Source organism: Rhodofomes roseus, assembly GCF_022264815.1.
Source record: "Rhodofomes roseus strain CIRM-BRFM 1785 chromosome Unknown C8Q71scaffold_19, whole genome shotgun sequence".
Lineage (NCBI taxonomy): Eukaryota > Fungi > Basidiomycota > Agaricomycetes > Polyporales > Fomitopsidaceae > Rhodofomes > Rhodofomes roseus.
The window spans coordinates 471,033-487,019 of NW_025952975.1; the positions used below are offsets into that span (position 1 = coordinate 471,033).

At 56.6% G+C, this 15,987-nt stretch overlaps 7 protein-coding genes across 7 annotated transcripts; 3 read left to right on the plus strand and 4 right to left on the minus strand.

Annotated features, from left to right (window-relative positions):
* Positions 1-691: 691 nt before the first annotated feature.
* Positions 692-2,128, plus strand: C8Q71DRAFT_875786 (uncharacterized protein; the record flags this gene model as incomplete). The annotated part of the gene is made up of 5 exons (XM_047928399.1): positions 692-792; positions 840-1,338; positions 1,399-1,465; positions 1,515-1,717; positions 1,770-2,128. The coding sequence occupies 5 exons, from the start codon at positions 692-694 to the stop codon at positions 1,938-1,940; spliced, it is 1,041 nt and encodes a 346-aa protein (XP_047776018.1). The 3' UTR covers positions 1,941-2,128.
* On the minus strand, positions 1,770-3,833 carry C8Q71DRAFT_195502 (translocation protein). Its single transcript, XM_047916905.1, has 3 exons — positions 3,276-3,833; positions 2,402-2,883; positions 1,770-2,250 (listed from the first exon to the last, which is right to left on the minus strand). Exons 1-3 carry the CDS (start codon positions 3,400-3,402, stop codon positions 2,050-2,052), a joined length of 810 nt encoding a protein of 269 aa, XP_047776019.1. The 5' UTR covers positions 3,403-3,833; the 3' UTR covers positions 1,770-2,049.
* A 925-nt stretch (positions 3,834-4,758) lies between these two features.
* Positions 4,759-6,341, minus strand: C8Q71DRAFT_195550 (uncharacterized protein). Its single transcript, XM_047916906.1, has 4 exons — positions 6,300-6,341; positions 6,173-6,251; positions 5,147-6,085; positions 4,759-5,081 (listed from the first exon to the last, which is right to left on the minus strand). Exons 2-4 carry the CDS (start codon positions 6,218-6,220, stop codon positions 5,043-5,045), a joined length of 1,026 nt encoding a protein of 341 aa, XP_047776020.1. The 5' UTR covers positions 6,221-6,251; positions 6,300-6,341; the 3' UTR covers positions 4,759-5,042.
* Positions 6,342-6,734: 393 nt separating this feature from the next.
* Positions 6,735-8,172, minus strand: C8Q71DRAFT_774792 (uncharacterized protein). The gene is made up of 3 exons (XM_047924552.1): positions 8,136-8,172; positions 7,914-8,081; positions 6,735-7,857 (listed from the first exon to the last, which is right to left on the minus strand). Exons 2-3 carry the CDS (start codon positions 7,956-7,958, stop codon positions 6,820-6,822), a joined length of 1,083 nt encoding a protein of 360 aa, XP_047776021.1. The 5' UTR covers positions 7,959-8,081; positions 8,136-8,172; the 3' UTR covers positions 6,735-6,819.
* Positions 8,173-8,273: 101 nt separating this feature from the next.
* On the plus strand, positions 8,274-9,786 carry C8Q71DRAFT_774793 (uncharacterized protein). Its single transcript, XM_047924553.1, has 7 exons — positions 8,274-8,411; positions 8,478-8,639; positions 8,699-8,745; positions 8,803-8,823; positions 8,890-9,268; positions 9,334-9,476; positions 9,543-9,786. Exons 1-7 carry the CDS (start codon positions 8,393-8,395, stop codon positions 9,678-9,680), a joined length of 909 nt encoding a protein of 302 aa, XP_047776022.1. The 5' UTR covers positions 8,274-8,392; the 3' UTR covers positions 9,681-9,786.
* A 272-nt stretch (positions 9,787-10,058) lies between these two features.
* C8Q71DRAFT_860526 (uncharacterized protein) lies at positions 10,059-10,390 on the plus strand (the record flags this gene model as incomplete). Its single annotated transcript, XM_047927810.1, has 3 exons — positions 10,059-10,188; positions 10,248-10,309; positions 10,370-10,390. 3 exons carry the CDS (start codon positions 10,059-10,061, stop codon positions 10,388-10,390), a joined length of 213 nt encoding a protein of 70 aa, XP_047776023.1.
* Positions 10,391-10,488: 98 nt separating this feature from the next.
* On the minus strand, positions 10,489-14,160 carry C8Q71DRAFT_195630 (vacuolar protein sorting-associated protein 16). The gene is made up of 15 exons (XM_047916907.1): positions 14,047-14,160; positions 13,732-13,982; positions 13,567-13,679; positions 13,260-13,515; positions 12,828-13,206; positions 12,683-12,777; positions 12,430-12,632; positions 12,247-12,374; positions 11,885-12,194; positions 11,718-11,826; positions 11,442-11,656; positions 11,302-11,382; positions 11,065-11,240; positions 10,760-11,017; positions 10,489-10,705 (listed from the first exon to the last, which is right to left on the minus strand). Exons 2-15 carry the CDS (start codon positions 13,874-13,876, stop codon positions 10,633-10,635), a joined length of 2,541 nt encoding a protein of 846 aa, XP_047776024.1. The 5' UTR covers positions 13,877-13,982; positions 14,047-14,160; the 3' UTR covers positions 10,489-10,632.
* Positions 14,161-15,987: the final 1,827 nt, after the last annotated feature.

Genomic DNA, 15,987 nt, shown 5'->3' on the forward strand with positions numbered 1-15,987 from the left:
GACCGGGCTGGATGAAGAATTGTCACGGCAGAGATCGCATTGCATACAGCGCTCTTGGGAACTGTGGTTCCCGCTACATGACTGGCGTGTACAGCGTGATTTACTGCCATGAGCAGACCCGTATCGAGCGCGGGGAAGGTGTTTTTTGTGCGTCGCTCTACGACCCCGCAGAAATTGTGGGTGAAGGATACGCAGGTTCTCTGGATGATACACGCGCAAGAGGCATATGCATGCATAGTCAGTACACCCGCCTGGTACGTGTGCCTTGAACACCCTCGCATGCCTACGCGCATGCATGTTCGAGACAACCCGTCGATCCGTGCGCCCTATACCCTTTGCGTGGCTAATGTTACGGATATCTGCGTCAGAGTAGTCACCCCAAGCGAATCGACTGTCTCTTTCTGGCATGTATGCTCCTTGCACCTGCGGGGATCATGAGCGGTTTTATACATGCTCAGAGCAGGCCGAACTGATTCGTAGTATCGCGTCGTTGGTCGCCTTCGTGCTCTGTAACGATTATGTGGACACAAGACGCAGATGCCTCTACATACGTCCAATGTCCTCACGTTCACAGAAGGCCAACTAGTCACCGTATCCCTCTCTCATAATCTATTTGTCGAGGTTTCTTCATCCACTGTTACAATGGCATCGATGCTGAATCTAACTCTCGTCCAGATATGAGTTCTACTCGATGTTCACGATGTGGCCGCAAGAAGTGCGGGGCGATCTGCGAGCAGGCATCAAGGCGAAGAACCAAGGCGACTTCATCCTAAGCGAGAGATACCTCCGCCGGTACGTCCCCCTCTCTCCCCACCGACATCTCCTCATCTCCCACGCAGAGCATACGACACGGCCCTCGGTCTCCCGTTCGAAACCTTCTCGCCCTCCGCCCACCTCAAGCTCTCCGGGATCGCCATCGCGCTCGCCTCCACACTCGAGGCCGCCGAGCGGCCGGAGCCCGCTTACGAAGTGTACTCCGACGCGCTCTCGCGGCTGCGCGCGGCCAACGCGGCTGCACCGCTGAGCGGGCCCGAGCGCATGCGCGCCGTCGCGCTCGCGTCGAAGCTCGGCGAGATGGCGGAGACGTACCAGCTGCCCGTCGCGGAGGAGGAGCGCTGGCTGACGTACGCCGTCGAGGAGCTCCTCCGCGTCGTCCGCGACGAGGCTGGGAAGGGAAAGATCGTCGTCGAGGGCGAGAAGCAGGAGCGGGATGTTATGCCGATTATGCTGGTAGAGCTCGAGCTGCCGCCGTGGGTGACCAAGACGGATGTGGGTGCGCCGTTGGAGGCCCTTGGACGGTTCTATGCGAGGGAGGGGAATGTCGAGTGCGTGCAGTCGGTGCGCGCCGTGGTCTAAACTGACTTGTGCTCCAGGTATGCTATGCCGTTGTATCTGCAGGCTATAAGCTTGCTCGTCCCGCCGCCCTCAAGTAAGAAGACGGCGACGGCTGAGGAACGATGCAGAGGTGAGCTTGACGCGCACTTCTTGGCGTACTGAGCTGACCGTGTCCACAGGCGCACAGCTCATGAACAATATCTCGGAACTGAGCATCCGGGGCAAGCAGACGGATGAGAAGCGGGCGCAAGCTATCGCATGGGCGCAGCAAGGGCTCGCGACCATCGAGCGCACAAAAGAATCCGGAGGCAGCCCTGAAGACCTCTGGCTTTGCGAACAGACGCTTGCGGCAGTGCTGTTCAACCTCGGATCGCTTCATGAGGTAAGTTTCGCAGCGCCGTCATTGTCGCTGTTCTCGACTGAGGGGCGTTCAGATGGGTGGCGACGTCGATCAGTCCAGACAACTGTTCAAGCAGAGTCTTGACCAGGCACGGAGCATCAAAATGCGCGAGGGCGTCATGGAAGCACAGGCAGCACTCCGACGACTCGACCGCACCTCAAGCCGCGTCACCCCCGCCAACTCATTATCGACGGAGAATAGTTGAGCATAGAGAGAACTAATCGGATTATAATAGCTTAATCGTCCCAGAGAGAAGAATGCCTAGCCAATAGATACAGCAACCCCCGCATCATCGACACTACTCAGCATGAAGCCTAATCGTCCTCGGGGACATCCTCGACCCGTGCGGTTCGGCTTGCTGGGCGCGAGGAGCCCGAGTCGCCGACCTCCTCGATGAGGGCGCTGCCCTCTTCTGTGGGCGCGGCGCGACCCTTTCCTTTCTCCCTCTCGACACGTCTCTTCTTGCCCTTCTTTTTTGGGAAGTCCCATTCCCATAGTGGAATGAAGGACTCCACCTAGGAAGACGATGCCGTCAGTAGCTGTGAGGTGGAATGGCCGAACACGCTAGACTTGGATGGAGAGGACGCCGCAAGACAGGACAGCATTCACATCGACCTCGCGGCGCACTCTCCACGGGGGCAACGCACACAAGAATTGGCGACTCACGAATCCGACGTCTGCGAAAAGCTTCGGGAATATCCAGATTCCAGGACTTGCGACGATCACAGTGATGATGTAGAAGATCAGCCGCACAATGGCGATCGCGAAGAAGAGGCCGACGAGGCCGAGCACGCCGATGCTGAGGTACCACACGTACAGCCGCATGACGGGCGGCCAGAGCGGGAACATGACGCCGGCGAGCATGATCGCGACCATGGCGAGCCCACCGGCGTACGTCGTCCACTGCGAGCCCTCGTAGAACCACGCGTAGTAGTGCGACGCGTCGAACGCGGTCTGCATCTGCTCGAGCGTGAGCAGCTTGGGCGAGTTGGAGGAGCCGGAGGGCTGCCCCCGGTCGACGTGCAGGTAGAAGGCGAAGGGGATGACGGATGTGAGGACGGTGCTGGCCTCTGCCTCGTTGGTGACGGGCGGGACGTTTTTGAGCTTCGTGTATGTTGGTGCGAGGAGGGCTTTGATAGCGCTTCTGCCTGTGTCCGACCAGTCAGATTCGTGTATGTGCGCGAGGCACCCCGTCAGCCACTCCCGAACGCGTGTGCGGTCGCGAGACGACTCGCACGAACTAGAACCGATGCATCCCTTGCCATGGCCACAGAGATGTGAATACGTGCAGCAGCATACCATTGCATGGCAATCAGCACCCTCAGGTATTCAATGAGCAGTCCTGATAGCGCTGCAACAGGATCCCGCCGGAGCAGGCCAGCCGCTGTCGCCACAACGAGTGGACATGCCATTCTATACCTCCGAAAGCCCAGACAGAATGCATGGTCGCTCGTTACATCGTTCTCTGAAGCACCGCGGTGGACGAGAAGCCACCCCTTGCTTCCGGAGCGGGCGACGGAGTGGCGATCGTACCACGTACCTTTGAAGTAATCTATCCGCTTCCCGTTCAGAATCCCCACCCGGATCTTCATCCCAGCCTTGCTGCTGCGCAGATAGTTGACGACATTACGGAGATCCTGCGGTGCCTTCGCCTGCTGTTCGTTCATCGTGGCACGCGTTCACGCGGGTCGTGACGACGGGTGTGCCGGGTTCGTGAGGTGATGCGAAGGGAGAAAGGACAGAGATGGCCGGGGCAAGCAGAAGGAGGTAAGACAAGGCGGTGTGGAGAAGAAATACACGTCGGAGGCGGCTGGCAAGTGTTGTGCTGGCTGGCCGTTGGCTGGCGGTGGCTGACTGTCTGCATTGCATGACACGTCGGCTTACATAAGCCTCAGACGCGTTTGATCACCTCGACGCGTCTTGCACTCAACCGTGGCGATTCGACCACTGGCACTAGCCTCTGCGTTTGCTCAGCCTCGCGGAAAATATACCTTATTTCTTTCACGGTCCATGAAGCATTGTGGTACAACCGAGACCTTTCTCCCCACGATGTCGATGAGGAGGACGGAGTACTTGGAGGTTTACAGTTGTCGAGTCGGTGAGTGATATTTGCCCTGTGGATGTTTTAATGTCTTTGATCTAATAACTATTTGCCAGAAGTCCGAGTCTTCAGCACCGACCGCAGCGGCCTCTCACTGCGTCCGGACTTCGTTCACTCTGATACTCCATGCCCGCTTTTCAGCCAGCGTATTCATGCTTGAATACGCTGGCTGAAAAGCGGGCATTAGGTATTATGGTCGAATGTGTGAACCATGTTGGCCCGGGCTTAAGTGTAGGGAAGAATGCGAGCTCGTCGCCATGGATCGTCACAAGACTGCAGACGGGCGGCGGCGGGGCTACCACGTCTGCGTCACGGGCGCGATGCAGGTCGCCGCAGGTGGCGAGGAAGTGGCTCGAGAACGCGAGGTTGCGTGCGGTGGACCAGAGCCAGGACGTCTGGGCTGCGATGCCCTTGGCCGTGTCGTCAAGCAGACGTTCTGGACTTATGACCCGGGAAACCGCTGATGAGGCGGGCGTCTGCGATGCGTCGTGTAGAGTGCCGGGAGCGCGAACTTCCGCATCAGCTCCAGCGGAAGAGAGGCAGGTTGGTAGGACGCTTGACCGTCATGATCTGGACAAGTCTGGCGATCTTGTCTATGTGTGTATCGACAGCAGTCACTGGCAGGGGTGCGTCCAGCACAACCTCAGTATCCCACACCGAGTCAGCAATTGCGTTTCTAGTGTAGACAACAACAAATGGCACATCACTTTGCTTTCACGCTCCCTCCGGCCCTTTCTACTCTACAAGATAGTACTACGAGTGTGAAGAGCGGACGCAAGTATGAAGAGGTGATGGTGGAGGTCAAGATGTGGGTGCCACCCTACGGACCCACACATGCTACTTACACGATCAGTTCCCGCTCCCATCGACCAATCACATCTCTTCAGCTCTGTTCCCAATCAGCACACTCACAGCTACGACCGCGGATGCGTCAAAGCCCAGACTTTGGGTAAGTATATGTAGTACTCAACAGCACAGGAAGCAAACTCATGTAACTGAGCAGGTTATCCATGACACGATCGTCCCGAATATTACACGCACGCGGCGAGGTTTTTTTTACCGACCTACTTCGATATCCCCTCTTACGGATCGACTACATAGGTCGCGGACGATGCGATGGAACGAAACCGCAGGACCAATCTCGCTATTCTCTTATACCCTGTTTTGTAGTGACGTCAATACTACGACCCTCGCAGATGCAAGGTACTAGTGCGACGGTGACGCTTGGGTGACGTCCCAAGACGACTGCAGGAGGACCTCAGGCGTCAGCATGAACACCTAGGTTCGATGGATATTCGAAGACGGCTCACATGTTCCTGTGTCGAATGCCCCGCGACGCAGCCGCGCCAGGCAGGATCGAGACCCACGATCCAATCATCGTACCACGTCATGAGGTGGTCCACGTCGCCCCGCTCGTCGCCACCGTCCTTAGCGGACATTGCCGCCCGGGGATCCTCGTGTGCCCCGTTTGCCCACTTGACAAAGAATGTATGAAGCCGTGATAGAACGTCCTCAGTACACCAGTTGCGGTTGAACAGACAAACGATCTGCATGCGTTCGAACGCTGCGGATGCGCAGGAACTAACGAAGCGCAGTTGAGCTAGCCCGTCCATACAACTTCGCGCCCCCTGCGGCAGGGTTTCAGAGCAGTTGTACAGGCGCGTGATAGTACGCAGGCCAGTCATTTGCAGGAGTGTGCGTACGGCGTCGTTGGTGAGCCCCGCCTGCACGAAGGTGATATCGCGCAGGACGGTGAAGTGGGACATGTCAGGAAGATCCATATTGCCGTTGCTTCTGGCGCAAATGGACAGCGATTCGAGGGTTTTTGGCAGATGCGGGACCACCGCATGCATGGTGGTGGTAGGGCAGCCGCTGAGCGCAAGCACGCGTGGCAGAGCAGGGCACAGAGGCACGATCGCAATGGTAGCGCTCGACATATCCAACGAAAAAGGAATGGGAATGTCGTTCCAGGAGTGATTTACCCTCCCAGCAGTCATCGTAGTGTTCCATCGCCGACTCCCTAGCCATAGGTGCCGAACGTAAGTATACAGAGGGCCCCGCTTTGCGAGACAGCTGCAAGCAGGTTCGTGTGAGGCGAGTAGTGTGCGTCGGAAGAGGGAATATTCGGTCTCCGTCGTGAGCACCACCGTCGAGTATAGGACGGGGATGATCCATGCGTAGATGGTTTGGCACGTCCGAGATAGTGTTGCAGCTACTGCTGTATGTCCTTCGATCGCGCCTAGGACCACCTAATTGCATTGCGTTAACAAAGCCAATGCAATGGAGATCTTAGCTCTATAGCGGTGGTCCAAAGATGTACAGAAACCGAGACGAACCTGTCGAATGATCTCTACCGGTAAGCTGTGGTTCTCGAGGCTATCCATGTCCTTCGCCGCCCCGATTCGTTCCGTAGAGCTAGAGTATAATCAGCGCCTGAGACGTAAAGACCACGAGGTGACTTACTGTAGCACTATTAACAAACAGTAGATGTCTAGTCAGTCAAGCAGGAGGAGCAGGAATCGATTTACAGTAGCCACCGGCCGCACGCGCACGCGTGATCCTCGGCGTCTTGACCTGGAATATCATCTCTTATAACGTCTGCGGAAAACATCCGGTCTGCATGATCATTCAGAACCGCCTACATGCCCGTCATGTCTGTGTTTACTACTCGACTATTGAACCCGTAGCGAGAGCGAAGCCCGTAGGACAGCCGCAGACTTCATGACCTCTGAACATTTCATTTACGCTGAGTCTTCTTCCCGGTTCTCTAGACCCTCCTGGGTCGGCATGACCCACGACTCAAATACGTCGCGCTAACATATCCGCCTCTGCACCGAGATGAGAGGCTCCACGATGGGCTCCGAATCTTGATAGCCGCAGGTTCGAAAGTTTGACACCGATGTCAATGAGTCTTGATATGGCTAAGGCGATTTGCTTCAGAGGCCACGGCGTATGACGTGACAACAAGTAGACAACTTACATGTTACTGCGTCACGGTGTGTGGCACACAGCCGCGTCCGGGCCAAGCGGGGTCAAGGCTTGCAATCCATTCGTCGAGCCAATATTTGGTGTCATTCACGTAGTTGATGGTATATGGACCCCCATAGCCTTTGAACGAGACAAACCGGTCAAGGTTGTTACGCCCATCTATCGCCGATAATACGATGCGTTTGTCCCTGGGTCCTGGAGGTCCATGCACCCCCATAAAGCGCTGCAGCTCATTGATCTCTCTCACGGTCGAGTTGTCACAGGACAGATAAATGACCTTCATGCGCCTGAAAGCAGGGGACGCGCATTCGCCGACCAAATGGAGCTGAGCCATGGCTGCCTGAAAGGAGCGCTTCAAGCGGTCTCGCTGGACCGGGCGTAGGGCCGGGAGGAGGCCAATAGTGTGGGGAACATTGTTGTAAATGCAGGTAATGTGCTGAACGCTGGGCATCCGCAGGAGGCGGGACAGCGTTCCATCTGTAAGCTCCGTCTGCAGGAAAGTGACGTCGCGCAGGGAATGACAGTGAGACATGTCCGCCAGGTCCAGCGACGTCAGGTGACCGGTGCCGGGGCAGAAAGAGAGCGACTCGAGCGTTTCGGCAATGCAAGGAACGAGCTGCCGCATGATTGAGCTGGGGTAATGGGCGATTGCAAGCGCACGTAAGTTGGGACACAGGGACACGATGGTAATGGTGGCCTTCAATACCATACTCGATGCTTCTTCGGCATGCTCAACAGGATCGATCGTTCGCCAAGGAGGTCTGCTCGTGTGATGCGTCCCCTTGCTCCCTATCCAGAGGTGGCGAACGTAGGCACCCAGGGGGCGTTTAAGGAGATGAGTAGCGTTATGCTTCCCTACGGGTTCCGCGCGGTCTTTCGAAGCGAGCAATGTCCTCTCGAATGATTTCAGGTCCGATATGGTCACAATTACCGTGGAGTATAGGACGGGGACGATCCACAAGTTCACTGTCTTGCACATTCTCGACAGTATTGCTGCTGTTGCGCGATCTCCATCGATCGCGTCGAGTAGTATCTGGTGCACATTCAAGTTGAGGAACGCATCAGAGGTGGAGTAGGTGGAAAGCTCACATAGCGAATGATATCCAGCGGTAGAGTGTGCCTGTCATTGCCCATGCCTGCTGAGTGGTGTATGAGAGTTACGGTACCGGTGTGTTGAGCCCGCTACGTAGCGGAGACCTCAGTCGACTGGCGTGAATGACGACTCAGCTATCATTAGATGTACCTTAGCAGCGGAGACTGTAGGTAGAAATCAGTAAGTTATAGTGTTACCAGGTGAGCGGAAGCACATACCCTTCGACAGTCGACGTGTACATAAAATGAGACAGAGGGAAAGACGAACATGCGGAAGGACTCGGAGCGATGTATGGATCTCAGATCCACAGTGGCTGGTGATTGCATGGGCGCCTGAGCAGCAGCTCTCAGCGCGCTCAGCTCTTCTCATCTCAGCGAGTACTCATTTCATTAAGAACATCCTGCATTGACACTCGTGCGGATACTATCGACGTTTCAGTGAGTCCTCACAAACGCAGTCGATTGGAACGGTCTCCATGCGTGTCATCGTCACAGGTGAGTGCTCACTAAGCACAGATGAGGTCTGCCCACCAACTCACACACACTTCCCTCAACGTCCAGGCGCCTCTGGTATCCTCGGATCCGCCGTATACAAGGCATACAAGGCCGCTGGAAACGATGTTCTTGGTCTAGCCCACTCGCGTCCAACTGGAGAGCTGAAGAAGCTCGACCTGCTCGATTCTGCGGAAGTGGAGCGGGCATTCATTGAGTTCAAGCCAGACTGTGAGTCCTGCACGCATCATCCTACGTCGTCCACAGGCTCAGGGATAAGGTGTCGGTAGGGGTTATCCATTGTGCTGCAGAGCGCAGGCCGGATGTCGCAGAGAAGGTTGCGTCCGCTCGATCGCTGAAGCTCGACGCGATAAGCTGATCCGTGCCATCTCAGGATCCAGAGGGTGCCCAACAGGTCTGTCGCAATACTATCATAGCTCCGCACTCTACCATCGTTATCCTGACTCTTTTCCCCCCGCAGCTTAACGTCAGCGTGCCCGAGCACCTAGCCAAGACCGCGAAGGCGCTCAAGTTCACGCTCGTCTACATCTCCACGGACTACGTCTTCGACGGCACCTCCCCGCCGTACCCGCCCTCCGCGCGCACGAACCCGGTCAACCTCTATGGGCGCACGAAACGCGACGGCGAACTCTCCGTGCTCGGCGTCGTCGGCGCGCGCGCGATCGTCCTCCGCGTGCCCGTCCTCTACGGCCCCGCGCCGAACAACGCGGACACGGCTGTGAACATCCTGCTCGACGTCGTGGCGGACCAGAGCGGGAAACAGTACAAGATGGACCACTACGCGACACGCTACCCAACGTGTGTCGTGGACATCGCTGATTTCCTCCTCAGGCTATCTGGTGAGAGCATGCCCGCTTGGCTGATGAGCGTGCTCGCGTCTTACCGATTACCCTTCCGTGTATAGCGCTGCCTACGTCGAAGGCGATCCCGCCGATCCTGCACTACTCTTCCGGCGAGCCTTTCACCAAGTACGAGATGTGCCTGATCTTTTCTCGCCTGCTCGGTGTGCCTCACAGCCATATCATTCCGGACGCCGAAGCTCCAAAGGTGCTTTGTATCCCTGTTGTCGTCGGAGTACATCTGCTGACCCACGGCTTTGTCCCATGCACATAGGGAGACGCAGCCACAACTCGCCCGCGAGACTGCCAGTTGTACACGCGCGAGACAGAGGACCTAACCGAGGGCTATGGCGGGCTCGGCTGGACTCCGTTCGAGGAGTGGTGGCAGGAGTATCTGAAGACCAAGCAGTAGATTGATCGTCAACAAGTCGGCGGCGGGCAGAAGCAAAATTGGAATGAAGTGTTTGTACATGTATGATCCGGAGCGATGGCTATGAACATGCTGCATGAAAACACAATATTGCTCCCAGAGAGAGCTCCTGGTCGGGTCTATAAGTTTGCAGTACCTGTGACGTTCACGAGTAGGAGGTATCACGTGCAAGTGACCAAACGCGTTGCGTGACACGACGTCATCTCCCTGTTACAGTTCAGAGAACGCGCCACCGGCCAGCGACTCGCTACCCCAGGCATACGTATATAAACCTCACTCGCAGCTTGTTCGCCTGAATCGCCACCCCCATCGTCCCACACATCCCAGCACCACAGTCATCCATTCACGACTCCCACAAACATGTCAAGCCAAGTTGGATCCGGAGCGCAGTCCCCACCGCTCGAGGCAACAGGCCAAGAGAAGCCCATGGGAGTGACGGGCGCAAGCGGCGCGAAGCCTGATGCGGTGCCCGACATTGAGCAGCGCCAACGTGAGTTTCTGTCGGCCGTTGACAAATAGGCGTGAGCAACTAATGGACATCGCATACAGAATACTTCCAGGGCGCAGAGACGGACAAGCAGAGCGCAGATCAGGTCGGTTCCGGGCAGCCGGTGAGTCCAGGTGTACGACGAACATGGCACCGTATGATGCTCACTCAAGGATGTATCCAGGACAAGGTGAAGACAGATTGAGAGTATCGAACAGATTTAGAAGGGAAGGTGTACGATAGAGAGGATATCCTGTATACCTAAAGAATCCATACACTCGAATCTCGAGGTCGCCGGATGCGAGGGTGTGACTATGTTCCGAGCATAATCCGCACGAGCGATCCTCGGAATGGCCCACTTGATGAGGGAACGAGTGCAAATATCGCGTACCGCGTACGCATGCTGGCTATACTGCATAACCTGCAACCTCACGTCGACCGCAGGTATCACTTCATAGACGCCACCACCTGCTCCAGCTCCCTAGCAATCAACGAGTTCGGGCACGACTTCCTCAGCTGCCTACACATCATCGTCAGTCCCCAGCACACCCCGTAACCCAAGTCAAATACTCACTCCAACTTCGCCTTATCCCCCCGATCCTTGCACTCCTTCGCCGCCGCGCGCCACTCGTCGCAAAGCACGTAGAGGTCAACGCGCTTGTGCGCGTCGCAGCGCGGCACGAACGACGTTGCCTCCTTCTTGTAGCCTTTCTCGACGAGGTGCCGCACGAACGGCTCGTAGCCGATCGGCGAGCGCTTCGACCGCGCAAACGAGTCGAGCCCGTCGAAGTCCCGGATCGCCGTGAGCGCGTGCAGCTTCACGTACCAGAATCTGTGGTGGGATGAGAATGTAGCAGGGGAACTATGGCGGTTGCGTACCGCTTGTCGGGGACCTTGAAGTCCGCCTTCAGTTTGTCTACGCGTTTCGCCATACCGTTGATCAGGCAGGTCCGGATGGTATCGTTCACGCTCTGCCCGAAGAACGAGATCTTTCCGTCTGATTCTTTCTCCAGCTGCTGCTGAGCAGCGAGCAATCGCGCACACTCGTCGGTCATCTGGGATGCAGGATTGAATCATCGGTACCGGACGCCGTAAGAAGGTAGGGCCGGTACGAACCTTGGCCTCAAATCCGCGCTCCTTGTCCTCAGAAAAAAACTTCTGAGCCGCCTTCACGGAGCTTACCTTCGAGTTCGGGTCCTACAGACGACATAAACGTCAACATGTGCCCTGTGTCCCATGCTGAGATTGTGGCTGACCTGCATCGCCGCGGCCTCTTCCAAACAGAGCACGGCGCTCTCCACGCGTCGGTCATCCGAGTAGTAGAAGTCCCTAAGCATCTCCCTATTCTGCTCGCGCGCGTACACCTGGAGGAGCCTGCTCGCTGGTGCGAGCTTCGACCCGCCCTCCTCGATGAGCCGAAAGAACGAGCCAAGCGGGAGTCGACGCTGAAGATAGAGTAGGACGTGGTACACTGGATGAACCGGTATGTCAAGAATACTGGATGCATGCATACATGCAGGGAACAGGCGTACCAAGGTCAGTGTCACCGCTCTCGACGGCCTTCGTCAGCGCGAGCTTGTCTTCCTTCATGCTCAGAAGGAGCGGCACCTGGTCCGACGCCCTCGGTTCATGGTCCAACAGCTACAGCGCGCCTCAGCATCCGTCATTAGTCGCAATGGCAAGCTAGGGAGCCGCCCACCTTCGTCGCCAACGTCGCCCTCCCCACCTCCCACGCCCTCTTCGCAATGTCCGCATAGCTCACCTCCCCGCGGCCGAGGCTCTCGAACTTCTCGACGATGCTCCTACACACCGCGTCGTCCCCGTCGAGCTCCGCATCGCGCCCCGCGCCCGTCGCAGTCGGCTTAGAGCGCACGATCTTCGCGCACGCCCAGTGCTTGAGCACCGCGTCAGGCTTGAGCGAGAGGTAGGACGAGATGCGGAGCGCGAGCAGGTGCAAGTTGCGCGCGGTCAGCCGGTTGATGAGGTGGGCGGGGGAGAGCTGTGTGTATCTAACAGATATGGTAGGTGAGGGGCTTCTGAGAAGGTGTGGGCTGGGCTTACTGCGCGTACGAGATGGGGATCCCAATCTCGTAGAACCGGACGGCGTTCAGGACTTTGAGCGCCTGTCCCATTTGTACGAAGTCCGTTGGGTCATACAGGTCGAGGAACGCCCGCCCGAACTTCGCCGCCTGCATTGACCCTGAGTCAGCGAAACAGACTTCCTGCTAGCGAAGGCATACTGACATTCAACAGCCGCCGCTGCCAGGCGGGCTCCCACTCCCTCCCTGCAGCATCAATGCATTCGTTCACGGCAGCGCCGAGCTCTGGGCGGATGTTACGGATGCTCTCGTCAGCCTTGGGCGACTTCCGCGCGAAGTTCTCCCAGGCGTCATACAATATCGCTGATGGCGACGTCGACCCTGGCCTAAATACAGAGACGGAGGATGCTAGAAGGCGATGTCAGACGCCAGATCTACAGTCGACGCATCTTACGTACGTGGTACTTTCTGGATGAAGTCGCAGCTATCAGGGCCGATCAGGCGGATGCCGTCTACCTCGGTGATGGCGAATGTCTGCCCCGAGTAGAAGTATCTAGTAAGGCCGTCAAGATCAGCACGAATGACAATGTCAGGCAAACGCACTGCAGTGTGTCACCGAACGGCCCCACCAAGACCGCGAGGCCATCCCACGTCACCATTACCGCGTCGTTCCCGCACCACTCGACCTGGCTCACGTCACCCACCGCGCCCGCGACGTCCGCCGTGTTGAACTCGGCGAGGCTCCGCTGAAAGTCGGCTGAGACGACCCAGAGGAGGCCGGAGTACGTGAGGAGCGCGAGCGACTTGCCATTCGGCGACGGCGCGAGGAACGTAAACGGCCCACGCGAGAGCTGCTGGTCGACCGACTCGAGGTTGTCGACGCTGTAGATGGAGGAATCCACAGAGAGAAGCACCTCGACGTGCCGCGAGATGGTGAGGTCCGGCGGGACGACGGCCCAGGAGTGTGGTGGCTGCGAGAGTCCTTGCGGCGCGTGTGGGTACCACTGGGAGGAGCTAGGACTACTGTGAGCTCACCTGGATTCGCCAGCGTCATTGGCTTGCCACCGTCCCAGCCCTTCGCCTCCAGTAGCGTTAACGACCCCGTCAATGCCACCAGCCCACTCTCGTGTATCCGCGCGTCGATGATGCCCATCTCTGCTGCTTCGTTTCCGAGCGAGTACTGCGCATAGTCGCCTTGCAAATCGTACAGTCGGTAAACGCCTTCGTCGTTGAGAACCGCCAGCCGTTCGTCGTGTGTCCATCCAAACCGGACGATCTTGCCCTGGTCCCACTGTCAAATGGGTGAGCGCAGCCCCAGAGTAAGTGAGGAAGGGATAGCCACACTGAACATGAGCAAGCCTTCTCCCGCAGAGGAGTAGACGTGTATCTGCGCCTTCGCGAAAGAGGTCGTCGCGCGCCCGAGAGCGACCATCTTCGTGGTGTCTCTCATCAGTGCTTCGTACAGTCGTGTTAGGCGTGGAGTTGGCGCATGAACAATCGAACGCACCTATGGGTCCGCCATAACGACATCCGGCAACAATGAAGTTGCTGAGGTCGGGCAACTTGCCGGGTATCGAGTAGAGTTGGTGCCGCTTGTAGAACGCATTGCCATCTTGCATGGCCTCCCATGAGGACGTCGGGTGGTCTGACATAGCGAGAGTGCCTGTCCTTCGTGTAACCTCCTTTCTGAGTTCGTGTCTGAGCAATGGATTTCCGTATGTTGAAAGGTAAGAGTTGATGCAATGGTACACGGGGACGCTACAGTGTAAGGTACTCACGCGTAAGTCACACGCAACAGATGTCCATAGCCATCGCTACTTACCGCGCACACTAGTTTGGTCTAGTATATAGATCCCCGTAGGCTCCTGCCGATATGCGCTAGACGAGTGTGTGCAGACACGGCACAGCGCGACCCTGTGCGTCCGCCACAGTTGAGGTGAGCATCGCCTAAGTATATTAAGCGCTCGCTGCATATAGATCTAGATTGCGGCACTTACCGACGATGGCGCATCAGGGCGGGAGGCGGCCTGCCAACTACTTACTACTACAGTCTACAGAACTCGCTCTGCCGGAATCTTCAAGGCCGAACTTACACGCCATGACTCAAGCATCGTGCTTTAGGTGCGATTTATTTTGATTAAGGTACTAGTCCACCCTAAATCCATGTGTATTTAGCCTGCGGCTATCCGTCGCCGATAATATGGAGCCAACGCCCGTTGCCTACTATCAAGCTCCAGTTCCATGCATCACTGGAAATACTGAGCCAATTTTGTTAAATTGAACAGAACAGAAAAGAAGTTGCATGGCTGACGACCACAGCGATCATGACCGTCTCCGATAGCGCGACCGTCGGTCCAAAACTCGACGGTGGTTGCGAGCAAACAGCAACATCAAGGCGCGCGTGGCATGTTCCTAGTCACATCTAGTAAACAGAGTAAGTTATCAGGAGCAAGTACTTCTCTGTGAAGACAGATGTTCGAGATGTTCCACTCTGACGGGCCATCCGCGTGCCTACGACAGCCTAACATGCAAGTCCCAATTGAAACATGCCCGAGAGGCGCGTCGGGAACCAAGGCGAGCCCTTGCTGCTCATATCTGAGCCTCCGCCGACTGAAAGTCGTGTCCCCTATATTTCTCCTATTATCTTTATCTGAACATCTGACGACTGTCGATGACTCATTCGAGTTGATTGCTACGGCTCGTCGTAGCTCTAAGCTTCTCTTCTAGAAGTGACTCGGGGCGACTCTGTACCACAGCGACCGGGAAAGCTAGTGACCAGACTTCTATTGCACCGTGGCCCGTGAGTACGCTGATGGATGTTTTCAGCATCCGAATGTCACAATTTCCAAGAGGAATTTTCCTCAATAGTCCATTGCCGTCCATTCTGGTCAGAACACATCAAGGTCCACACTTATCCAGCCGTCGTCCAGCTCGTCCTTCATATACCCGGTACGGCGGCTCCATAACACTAATAGTCCACATGTGATGCTCACAGTTGGTCAAGGCCTTGGGCTGGATCCCGTACATCCGCGACTTCGATGGTCAGGAGACGTCGATTGACACCTCCCCTTGCAAACCTTCGGACGAATCCTAGCCAATATATGTGACAAAGAATTATGTATTTGCAGCTTCATCCAAATCATGCCTGCGGACGCATTGTACAGTGAGTCTTGCTGTGTGTCCGACCTTCTGAACCAACTGTATATGGCTGCTCGTATGAAGCCCGTCGAGCCTAGAGGTCTTTATCATCTATGACGCCCAAGGCACCTCTTCCGAATTAACGTTCTGCGAGGCCCTGATACCCACAAATCAACCGGTGCACTCAGCGCCGAAGTTCAGGCTTTTTCGAGACCAGTGACCGCTCAAGTCGACGGCTCCTAGGGGCGCTGTGGATTGTGTTCCCGACGCAGAGCGGAGAGAAGCCGTGGTCAGACGCCAAGTGACGATGAGAAATATCTGCGGTTGTACAGAGTTCAGTGTATAGTACACGCTAATGACACGGTGACAATATCCCCTCAGGCTCACGAAAACCATTATGTCGGCGCGTCGACGGTGTCTTCCGAATTCGGTACGTGTCCAGAAAACACAGGACTGCATGCCTAATGACAATGCCTCAGACAGACTCGCCGATGCAGCTACAGTGTAGCCATCGCCATTGCTGTGGATACACGTTCCTGTAGAGTTGGTCGTGGTAATGGACGGCTCTCCAATTATTCGCAACTCGACCGAGAGTTTCGACGAGGAGGGGCTCATTATCAACTCC

What these genes read in the sequence shown, in the direction of transcription:
- C8Q71DRAFT_195502 (XM_047916905.1), bottom strand. Translation starts at nt 3,402, where the DNA reads ATGAACGAACAGCAGGCGAAGGCACCGCAGGATCTCCGTAATGTCGTC. An exon ending in GCGGATAGATTACTTCAAAG is followed by an intron (nt 2,884 to 3,275) that starts GTACGTGGTACG and finishes GGTCGGACACAG; the next exon opens with GCAGAAGCGCTATCAAAGCC. An exon ending in TTTTCGCAGACGTCGGATTC is followed by an intron (nt 2,251 to 2,401) that starts GTGAGTCGCCAA and finishes TCGTCTTCCTAG; the next exon opens with GTGGAGTCCTTCATTCCACT.
- C8Q71DRAFT_195550 (XM_047916906.1), bottom strand. Translation starts at nt 6,220, where the DNA reads ATGGATAGCCTCGAGAACCACAGCTTACCGGTAGAGATCATTCGACAG. An exon ending in CGGTAGAGATCATTCGACAG is followed by an intron (nt 6,086 to 6,172) that starts GTTCGTCTCGGT and finishes CAATGCAATTAG; the next exon opens with GTGGTCCTAGGCGCGATCGA. An exon ending in GGCATTCGACACAGGAACAT is followed by an intron (nt 5,082 to 5,146) that starts GTGAGCCGTCTT and finishes GTCCTCCTGCAG; the next exon opens with TCGTCTTGGGACGTCACCCA.
- C8Q71DRAFT_774792 (XM_047924552.1), bottom strand. Translation starts at nt 7,958, where the DNA reads ATGGGCAATGACAGGCACACTCTACCGCTGGATATCATTCGCTAT. An exon ending in CGCTGGATATCATTCGCTAT is followed by an intron (nt 7,858 to 7,913) that starts GTGAGCTTTCCA and finishes AATGTGCACCAG; the next exon opens with ATACTACTCGACGCGATCGA.
- C8Q71DRAFT_774793 (XM_047924553.1), top strand. An exon ending in CATTGAGTTCAAGCCAGACT is followed by an intron (nt 8,640 to 8,698) that starts GTGAGTCCTGCA and finishes AGGTGTCGGTAG; the next exon opens with GGGTTATCCATTGTGCTGCA. An exon ending in CGGACGCCGAAGCTCCAAAG is followed by an intron (nt 9,477 to 9,542) that starts GTGCTTTGTATC and finishes CCATGCACATAG; the next exon opens with GGAGACGCAGCCACAACTCG.
- C8Q71DRAFT_195630 (XM_047916907.1), bottom strand. Translation starts at nt 13,876, where the DNA reads ATGTCAGACCACCCGACGTCCTCATGGGAGGCCATGCAAGATGGCAAT. An exon ending in AATGACGCTGGCGAATCCAG is followed by an intron (nt 13,207 to 13,259) that starts GTGAGCTCACAG and finishes ACGCGCCGCAAG; the next exon opens with GACTCTCGCAGCCACCACAC. An exon ending in GGGGATAAGGCGAAGTTGGA is followed by an intron (nt 10,706 to 10,759) that starts GTGAGTATTTGA and finishes GATGATGTGTAG; the next exon opens with GCAGCTGAGGAAGTCGTGCC.